At 38.1% G+C, this 10,534-nt stretch overlaps 2 protein-coding genes across 2 annotated transcripts; both read right to left on the reverse strand.

Moving 5' to 3' along the window:
• Window positions 1-24: 24 nt before the first annotated feature.
• On the reverse strand, window positions 25-3,665 carry LOC106928415 (C3a anaphylatoxin chemotactic receptor-like). The gene is made up of 2 exons (XM_015004670.2): window positions 3,656-3,665; window positions 25-3,030 (listed from the first exon to the last, which is right to left on the reverse strand). Exons 1-2 carry the CDS (start codon window positions 3,663-3,665, stop codon window positions 2,036-2,038), a joined length of 1,005 nt encoding a protein of 334 aa, XP_014860156.1. The 3' UTR covers window positions 25-2,035.
• A 4,549-nt stretch (window positions 3,666-8,214) lies between these two features.
• LOC106928413 (C3a anaphylatoxin chemotactic receptor-like) lies at window positions 8,215-10,199 on the reverse strand. Its single transcript, XM_015004668.2, has 2 exons — window positions 10,105-10,199; window positions 8,215-9,799 (listed from the first exon to the last, which is right to left on the reverse strand). Exons 1-2 carry the CDS (start codon window positions 10,112-10,114, stop codon window positions 8,814-8,816), a joined length of 996 nt encoding a protein of 331 aa, XP_014860154.2. The 5' UTR covers window positions 10,115-10,199; the 3' UTR covers window positions 8,215-8,813.
• Window positions 10,200-10,534: the final 335 nt, after the last annotated feature.

A 10,534-nucleotide genomic window follows, 5' to 3' on the forward strand; every position in this document is an offset into this window, starting at 1 on the left:
ACGGAAACATGATGGAAAATCACGTTTTACCCTAAGTAAACTTTATTTTGCAAAGAAGAATGAGCAAAAGTGCAGACTTTGTAACTATGAGTCAACTGTAACTGGAACGAAATCTGCCTCTAAGTATTGACATACATGAGTGATTTTTATTTGTAAAAAAATTAAATCAAACCAGTGTTGTGCAATTTCCAGAGTTGTGCAAAACACTACAAATTTAGCAAAAATGCCAATGCCAAAAATGCCACCATAACATATGTCACCATATGTTATGGTGACATAACATATCAGTAGGAGGAGCTACAGGGAACCATATAGTTCACCAGTCCTCAGTCTTGCGGTCCTGCTATTTGCTCTGCAACCTTCTGCATGAAGGGAAGAGGAAAAACATTGGAAGGCACAGGCTGAGTTGAGTCTTTCATGATGCAGGAGGCCCATTTCTTATATTTGGAGATCTTGATGTCCATGATGGTTAAGACGCTGCAATCCACCATCCTCTGTGCAGCTTTCACCGCCTTCTGCATTTCTGTTCTGTGCCTTCTCTGCTACAGAACAGCTGCGGTGCCACATGGTGATGCAGAGATGGAGGACACTATCAACTCCACGTCTGTAGAATGATGTCAGGACTGACCTCCAGTGTCAGACTCATCCCAATGAGGTGTCAGACTCATCCCAATGAAGTAGAGACAGTAGTGTGCTTTTCGAATCAGGCAGGAGACGTTCGTGCTCCAGGTGAGGTCATCAATGATGTGTACACCCAGGTACCTGTAGCTTAAAGACCACATCCACTGCTGTCCCTCCGACAGTGTATCATCATCTCCTTCATCTTCTTCACATTGATGAAGAGGTTGTTTCCTTTGCATCAACCCTCCATGTGCTCCACCTCCTGCCAGTTGTCAGACTAATTACAGATGTGTCATCTGCAAACTTCACAATGAGGCAACGGAGTTGCTTGCTGAGCAGTCCCATATATGAACAGAAGGGGCTCAGCACACTGCCCTAGAGGGAGCCGGTGCTGAGAGTGACAGGGCAGGAAGAGATATTTAAAAAATCCAGTTGCAAAGGGTGTGACTCAGTCCAGGTGTATTAAGTTCTGAATCAGTCTGTTGTAAAAGTGTGTTGAATGTTGGTGTGAAATCCACAAAGAGCAGACGAGGATAATAGTCCTGGTTTTCTAAGTGGGCGAATCCTGTGTTAATGTTGTGTGTCGGTTCTTCCTGCACACACATTGATGTGGGTCCACAGTGATGTCAGTTCAGTCCACAATGAAAGCCACGACCACTAAAGCACTTCATGACTATCAGGGAGAGATGCTCTGTGTTAGGAATGCATGTCTGCAGACTAAGCAGGTGTTTCCAAAGGACATTAAAACAGATTTAAAATCAAAAGGGAAATGAAAGAGGTCAGTTTAATGAAAATGAGCATACTCAGAAATTAGGCAAATACAAGTATTATGAGCTCAATATTTTTGATTCTGGGTTTATAGTGATATTCTCTGTATAAAAGGAACCATCTCTACCTCTGTACCATGCAACATCCTAAAATATGAAACATTTTAGGCAGGTTAGCATACAGATCAATGGAGAGAGTCTTCAAATTGTTTACTTTATAATAGTCTAAGCCAGTGGTTCCCAAACTTTTTCTTCTGCGCCCCCCCAGTGGTTTCCAAACATTTTACCATCCTAAGGTAAAAACCCAGCGCATACAGTGTTCATGTTTTGTTTTATTTTCATCCAGACGGCTTCCCGCGCCCCCCCTGCAATGACACGGCGCCCCCCCTAGGGGGCGCGCCCCACAGTTTGGGAACCTCTGGTCTAAGCTAATGTGGTGCAGATTGTCAACTTAGACTATAAATCGCTACACGTAACTAATATTTTTTAAAAGACTTAACATTTAAGGAAATCACACACAATAAAGTCACCTACAGTTGAAAAAACATCAAAAGCTAAATAAAGTAAAAAGAATTCACATGCATATTTTCTCTATACATACATTGCAATACATTCTAGATATGTAGTTAAATTCCTATGTATTTCTCCTAGACAGGAACAGAGGTCTGTGATTTTCTATCAGCCCGTAGCAACTGTGGTGACAAGAAACGAGAGGACACAGATGGCAAAAGGTCCTCCGCCAGAGCATTTTCTACAACAAAGCACACAGACTGATGAAACTGATTTTGGAAGTCGTCTCGGATGAAAACGTAGAGGATGGGGTTCAGGCAGCTGTTCATGAAAGCTAGACACACAGTCAAAGGACCTCCAATATCAACAATCTTGCTAAGGTCCTGGTTATTCTTGGAAGCTAAGTCTATAAAACTCATAACATGAAATGGCAACCAGCAGGTGAAGAATGCAACGATGATGAAAACAATTATGCGGTGAGATAAGTGTTTCCTCACATTTTGCAGACGCTTGGAACGTATTTCTATTGCTACGTAAGAGAGAAATATTGCCAAGAATGGGATGAGGAAGCCAACAACAAAGCGGAAAGTGTACAGAGTCCATTTTAGTTGGATGTTATTTTCGTATTTGCACTGGGTGACATTCTCCTGGTTGGTCACAATGCGAAATCTGGCGTAAGGTGTGCTACAGATCCCTGCAGCAAACCAGATTACAGCACTGATGATTTGAGCCTTAAGGACGGTGCGCTCGTTTTGTGCCCATTCCACCACCCACGTAGACAGGCATCTATCCAGATTTATGGCCATCAGAAAAAAGACGCTGGCAAACATGTTGACCAAGCTCACAAAGTTGTTCAGTTTGCACATAAATTCTCCAAAGGGCCACTGGTGCTGCCGAGAGAGAGACACTGCTGTAAACACCAGGAACGCTGTGAAGAGGAAGTCGGCCAGAGCCAAGTTGAGAAACCACAAAGAGTTGACTGTTTTCTTCATCTTGAAGCCGGTCACATAGATGACCAGACCATTACCAACTGTCCCAACCACTATAATCACACAATAGATGACCAGAGAGAATGTGCGAATGTGTTTGAGAGCTGATTTCAGTCCAGATGAACCGTCTATGGTTGTGTTATCTGATGAAGAGAAATGGAAACACTTGTTAGAGAGTCAGCAGAATGCACAAAGAGAACATTTGCAGGCGCTGTGCAATAATGCCTTCCCTCACACACAATGATGCATTCACAAAATCTTATCATGTTTCTCATTGCAGCTGCATTCTCAGACAAAAAGCAAAAAGTTGTTGAATCAGCAGACATATCCACAGCAAAGTTCTCGAATTAAAGTGTGTTATTGCTGCATACAGGTAAAATTTAATCATATTTTAGATTTTTAGCTAGCAGTGAATTTGTTGGTTGGTTAAACCTTTATATTTATCTTTCTTTTGCATCTGTGAAGTTACAGTGAAAGGAAACTGTACAAAGCCACACTTAGCTAAGTTGACCTAAAAACTTTAGCTTACTCAACAAAAAGCTTATATTAAAATAGAAAAATTACTTAACTCTAGAAGAACTCGGTATAAGTGTGTATAAAATTAACCTATTTATTTTTTTAACAGTCTTTAGAGATGAGATTTACATCCTACAACATAAACATCAATTTGCAAAATTTATAATCTGTGTTTTTACGTTAAACAATCAAACGTTTCTGTGTAAATTAAGAATGAGCTTTAAAAGCATTGATGCTGTTTGAGTAACTCACCAGTCCCCATGCTGCCGGCAGCTGCAAGGTCTTCTTTCTAAGTTGATTTATATCTCATCTTAACTACATTTCTTCTCTCTCTACACTCCTCCCTTTCCGTTGCTGCATCTGCCAGTAAGACAGCGTGGACATACAGGAGTCAACAAAACAAAAGTACCACCTAAGGCTTTTCACCATGAAATGAAATCATATTAATTGTATGAAAATGTAAAGGCCAAAAGAGGCAGACATTTGTGGATTATTCCATATGCAAATAATTTATTTGTATATTTCGCCAAACGTATGATTCTATCCATCTATCCAATCTATCGAACAATGTATGTGTCATATACATTCCTTCTTACCAAAACGCCACGAGATGGTCCTAAATCATCTTTTATTCCCTTCCTAACATTCAAACTACCTACAGCCCTTAATGTCAAGTGTCAGTTCCAAAATGACCAATTACAGAAACATAAAAAACAAACATTCAAGTGGCAGACAGTTTCGAACAGATTTTCTCTTCCCAAACCTTTGATCAAACATGAAGCTATATTTGGCCCTGTGACACTTTTACTTAAAGCAGTTCCAGTGAGACAGTGGATTTTGTTTTCTATTTTCAGTAGGTACCATGTCTTTCAGTCTACTTAAAAAACAGGAGTACAGTAATTAGATTCAATGTGACGCATTGAATGTAAAATGTGTTTTTAAAATAGTTCTTAAATAGTTTTATGTCTCTTTCTAACCACATGAAATAACCATGACTCAAGTGAAGATTCCCCTACGCTCTGGTTCAGGTTCATTTTCTACCAGGTATTTTACTCTGCCAAAAATCCCCCCTTTTGATTGATGATATACTATTATTTCTCACAATTAGACCTTAAGCTCTGTGTGTTTTTCTTCAGAAAAACCACAAGAACCTTTAATGAAAAAGGAAGCTTTGATAACATCTTGTTTGTAATGTATGTACTGTTTATTTGACCAGGTATGTCTCATTGAGATTAAAAATCTCTTTCAAGAGAGACCTGGCCAAGACTGGCAATGGCACTTGGACGATTACAAAGTAAGTATGGATTATAAAGGAATAAAAACAAAAGCAAATCCAACTATTAAAGTAAAAATAGGACTAAAATGCATCTTAATATTAGTCAAAACACTTAAAAAAAACATTTACAAACTGATTAAGAGTGGCTTTAAACACATCAAAAGGGACCATTTCCTTCAACTTTACGTCTTTATGCAGTTGATTCCCATGTGAGGGAGCAGCAAACTGGAAGGATTTCTTGCCATGATCAGTGCGAACCTTAGGAATAGTTAAAATGAAGATATCAGAGTGCAGAAAACTACCGCCTGAAAATTTTCCAACAATAAGGGACAGGAGATATGGGGAAGAGTAAACCCAAGATAACTTTGTAAATAAAAGTGGTAGAATCTATGGGTGAATAAGACAGTCCAGCCAACACATGTACAAAGAAGACAGTGGTGAGGCAGGACTCCTACACCAGCGAGAAACACAATGCAGCTTATGCAACCAGTGTGAACATGGCATTTATATTGTCAGCATAGTCTAAAATAGGAAATAAAAGTGGCAGCAATGAGATGTTTCTTAGCCTCAAATGATAAACAAGATCTAATTCTTAAATAAAAACCAAACTTCAGCTTCAAGTTTTTTACCTGCTGTTTAATGTGAACAAAACCCAGAAAATAATCAATCATAAAACCTGAGACAAACTTGATCTTACAATAACCTTGAAAAGTAACAACGGGCTGCGTCATTTGTGATTTAAATATACTCTTATAACACATCACTTTAGATTTCTGAGCACTTAAAACAAGCTGTAGATCACTGAACCACATGAAAAGCTGTAGCTTGTAGGTTTTCAAAAGCAACACATTTTTAGCCACAGAACATCCCTTTCTTAAAACCAACAACGGATGCTAGACTTAGTGTTAGAACTTCTGCTTTAATTTTTTTGTGCTTCTTTTTATGTCAATGAATCGATGGCAAACAAATAGCCAATAATTCATGGTTGCTTTGATTAGTTACATTTATAATAGAAGCCATTCACCAGACACAACGCATTTATGGGTAACACTTTATTTGAAGGGGGTTGAATAAGACAGACATGACACTGTCATAAACATGACATAACACATGTCATGAACATGAACAAGCCTTCATGAATATTTATGACTGTTGTCATAAAGCGTCATTCAGTAAATTATGACACTTTTAATACAAAGTTGACATTATTCAAAATGTCTTTGTTATGACAACTTGACATTAACCAGGAAATCATTACTGACATAAATTTGTTATAAAAGTGTTACTGATTGCACTTTAAAAATTAGGTAACTTTATGTTATTAAAGTTACCTATGACACCTATTACCTATGATAACAGGTGTCATGACACCTGCTCATGACACCTGTCATGAACAGGTGTTATGTCATGTTTATGAAAGTGTCATGACAGTCTTATTCAACCCTCTTCAAATAAAGTGTTACCCATTTATGTGTCAGAAACTTCACAACTGTTTCATTTTGGGACTAATTATGTGCAATATTGTAAATTAAGACTTCCCATCAGTCTGCTTCAATACTTGCAATAGGAAATCGTGGTGAGCAGCGTTAAAACATTTATTTCCGCTTTCCATATAAACAGGAACTCATTCATTAAGGTTTACATTTAATTACCAAATGTCCTGACATATTTCCAGAAGCTTTTCATGTTAAACAGCAAAAGACAGATGAAAATGCTAAGAAAGCTTGGACTAAAAACAATGACTAAATGAGAAGCTAAAGTAATAAGTTATGTCTACTGATTCCATTGTTAACATTGAGGGCATTCATAGTTTCAGTGTAGCAATACTGAGTGGTTTTTTTTATGACAACAGTGGCAGTATGCAAGCAAAAAAAACATGTTCCTGCATTAACACCAGTGATTTAGTTTTGTTAACAGCAGTCAAGTTAAACATTTTATAAAATAATAAAATGGGTATCTGTAATGCTAAGAACAACTAAGGAACGGATCCCCAGTTTTGTGGCAAACAAAGTCAGCAGTTTTGATGGCAAACATTAGCTAAAGTGTTTTGAGGCTTTGTTGTTTTTAGGTAGCAGTAATGACTTCATGTTTCCTAGTTTCCTATAGGAAACTAGGAAATACTGTAAGATATTTGAACGTTGATACAGTGGGTGAGCACACTATTTACCTTACTTACTTGTATTGCTGCCTCATTTTTGTAATTGTAGCATTCATTTCAATTGCTTTAAGTTCAGTAATGTCCATTTGCACCAAGTTAACTTTTGTGTTATTAATTTTTATCAGTATTTTTTTGAAACCACCTGCTCTATGCTAGGAAAACATCCGTCTGCCACTTTGGCCAGACGTCCCTATGTAAGTAAAACAGACCTATAAATAGTCAGTGGTCATCTTGAAAACAAATTGGACTGATCCACAACTTCAACAAAATCTAGGCAAATGGGGTATAATGTGTATGTCAGAATAGAATAGAAACATCCTTTTCCCCACAGTGAGGAAATTCAGGTAAGAGCAGCAAGTGGGAACATTCATATTCACTCACAGGTGAAAACTTAAGAATACAACTTTACAGTTAGTGCAAACTTACAATAACAGGAGAAAAATAACTATGCAGTTATCAAATAAGGTTTTTGAGATATTTGTGATTGTGTAAGACTCAAATTCAGGCAATGGGGGAGGTTGAGATTAAGTAAAAAACAAAGTCAGAGATTCAAAAACTGAAGAGCTGAACATCATGAAACTAAATGAACCCAAAAACAAATCAGGAACATGGAGGGCAGAATTACTCAGGGTACGACTGAACTGATGAACCAGTCATGACCAAACAACCCAAGAGGATAATATGCTAATGAGAACTGATGAGTAGAACAAGAAACAACTGAGACTAATGAGCTGAGAGGAAGCATCTGAGAGCATAATCACAGAAAAGAGACAGGAAATGAATGGCAGAACAGGAACTGAACACAAACCAGAAGTTAATAAGCAGTACACAAACAGATCACAATTAGAAGAAAGACTAAAAACTAAGAGAAGTCCAGGAAACATAGATAGTAATAAACCAGGAAGTAAAGAGACTGGAAAGGACCAGACTATCCCAAACAAAACAGGAAGCTGCCAATAAGATACCAAAGACAAGTTTGGTTTAGTTTCTCTAAATGAAAGATGCTTTCATTTAGAATGAAAGTAAATGATGAAACAACTCATGATCATCACATGTTTTAGTTTGTTGATCATGATCCTGAACATGATCAACAAACTACAACACATGATGCTTAGTTTCTCAGAAACTGTTTCATTTTGGACCTCACCTGTGTTTCATAAAATAATGTCGTAAACTGAGGCTAAAACTAAATAATTTTTGAACTTGGTAGACAAGATCACTACTCATTTATACACGGCATATGTTCTGTCTGCCCACCTATAAACTGAAAAGGGTGTTTTATGTTTGTTCCTTGTTTTCAACTGAGCCTTGCAACTAAACTGTTATTAGCTGACTGTGTAATACATGCATACATACTAAGATAGACACACAAAAATCTGCAGTTTCACAGTTTATTAAGCCCAGAGATACAGAGAAAAAAAATACAAAACATTTAAAAATATTTCCATTAATTTTTTGCAAAATCTGAACAACCTTACATTTTCATAGTCACACAGATCAAAATATTCTGCCATACATCACACAGTATAAGGGTATAGTACAGGGGTGTCCAAAGTCGGTCCTCGAGGGCCGGTATCCTCCACGTTTTAGTTCTCTCCCTGGTGGTAGCAACAACCTTTTCAGCTTGTCAATATTCCTCTTAGAGCCTCTAACGAGCCATCTTTTGATGCAGGTGCGTTAAACCAGGGAGAGAACTAAAACATGCAGGATGCCGGCTCTCGAGGACCGACTTTGGGCACCCCTGGTATAAGGATTGGTGATTGGAATTGTTTAAAAAAATAAAGACAAATCATTTAAAGAAAAATAAAACAGCAAAAATTCTTCTTATTTCACTCCACAGGTGCACGTCATTGTCTCTATCAATCCACAAATGTATGTCAAGCAATATCTTGGACATGTTTCATTTTTCTTGCCATTTCATCGAGAGTTTGAACATTTGATTTTGTTTCATTGCCTTTCCTTTACTCTAGGCCACCCTACTCTCTGAAAATCAACGTATCCACGCGCTTATGTTCTGGGGCTGAGGAATCCGACTTTCGAGAAATCCGTGAGAAGTGAGATGACAATGAGCGAGATGACGCAAAAGACAAATGGTCCTCTGCCAGAGCGCTTTCTAAGACAAAACACAGGGACTTTTTGAGCTTCTTCTGGAACTCGTTACACATGAAAACATAGAGGATGGGATTCAGGCAGCTGTTCATGAATGCAAGACTGACACTTAGAGTCCTTCCAATTAAAACAGCGTTGTGGAGATGCTGGTCATTGACTTCTATAAAATTCAAAACATGAAATGGCAACCAGCAGATGAAGAATGCAAAAATAATAGAGAAAAGGATGCGATGAAATCTCCGTTTTCTTGCCCGCTGCAGATGATTGGAACGGATGATTATACCAACAGAGGAGAAAAGTATTACCAGGAATGGAATGAGAAAACCCATAAGGAAACGGAAAATAGTCAGAATCCGTTTTTGTTTTTCTTCTTGAGAATAAGTGCAGTATGTCTTGTTATCATGGTCTAACGTAATGCGAAAAAAGGCGTAAGGTGTGCTGCAAATCCCTGCAGCCAACCAGATTGCCACGCTGATAATTTGAGCCTTAAGGATGGTGCGCTTGTTTTGTGCCCACACCACCACCCAGATGGACAAGCAACGATCCAAACTGATGACTGCCAGAAAAAAGACGCTGGCAAACATGTTGACCAAGCTCACAAAGTTGTTGAGTTTGCACATAAATTCTCCAAAGGGCCAGTGGTGCTGCTGAGAGAGAGAGACTGCTGTAAACACCAGGAATGCTGTAAAGAGGAAGTCGGCCAGAGCCAAGTTGAGAAACCACACAGTGTTGACTGTTTTCTTCATCTTGAAGCCGGTCACGTAGATGACCAGACCATTACCCACCGTCCCCACCAGAATAATCAGGCAGTAGACGACCAGTGAGAATGTTTGGACATGCTTCAGAACCGAATCTGATGACAGAAAATTGGAAATATTTGAAAACAGATTTTTAAGAATAGAAAAGAACAAGAAATTGTGATATAACAACATAATAATTTTATGTGCAACGTAAGATGAAAGACAGACATCTGAATTACAACTAGTTTATCTGAATTGACAGACTAGGAAATATCAAGATTACTTGTTTAAGCATGGACAATGCACATCTAAACTTTATTTCAAAGGATAGTTGGAGGATACATTTTCTTACTCATTCTTGCTAGTACAACATAACAGCAACACTATCCAAATTAATTGTAGTTTTAAAAACTCTTACCAATATCCATTTTGCAGGAGTCTCAGTCTGAGTTCAGTCTGAGTTGAGCTCTAACTGTTCAGAGCTTTATCTATTCACCCTGTAATATTTCTCCTCCCTCACAGCTCATCTAGCTGCCAATCAGACTTTGCTGCACAGGAAAAGGAGTGAGCAAAATGACAGTGCATTGCAATACAAAACAGGATATTTGATTTTCTTCACAGTGAAAGAAAGCCCTTTAAGGACTTATCACTAGTTTATAAGAGTGATTTGGTTTGAAATAGATGTTTTGTGTTACTGTGTGGCTGCTCAGGTCGGATGTATTTTGCTGCTTTTGATGCACAGTATCAATGAGAAATTCTATTGTATTTCCTGTAAGTAATGTATTACGTATTGATGCAAAGTCATCCACTTGTACAAATCACACAACTACATGACAACAAACACAAAA

Source organism: Poecilia mexicana, unplaced genomic scaffold (genome assembly GCF_051168715.1).
Source record: "Poecilia mexicana isolate PSO_F unplaced genomic scaffold, ASM5116871v1 scaffold_16, whole genome shotgun sequence".
NCBI classification, from domain to species: domain Eukaryota; kingdom Metazoa; phylum Chordata; class Actinopteri; order Cyprinodontiformes; family Poeciliidae; genus Poecilia; species Poecilia mexicana.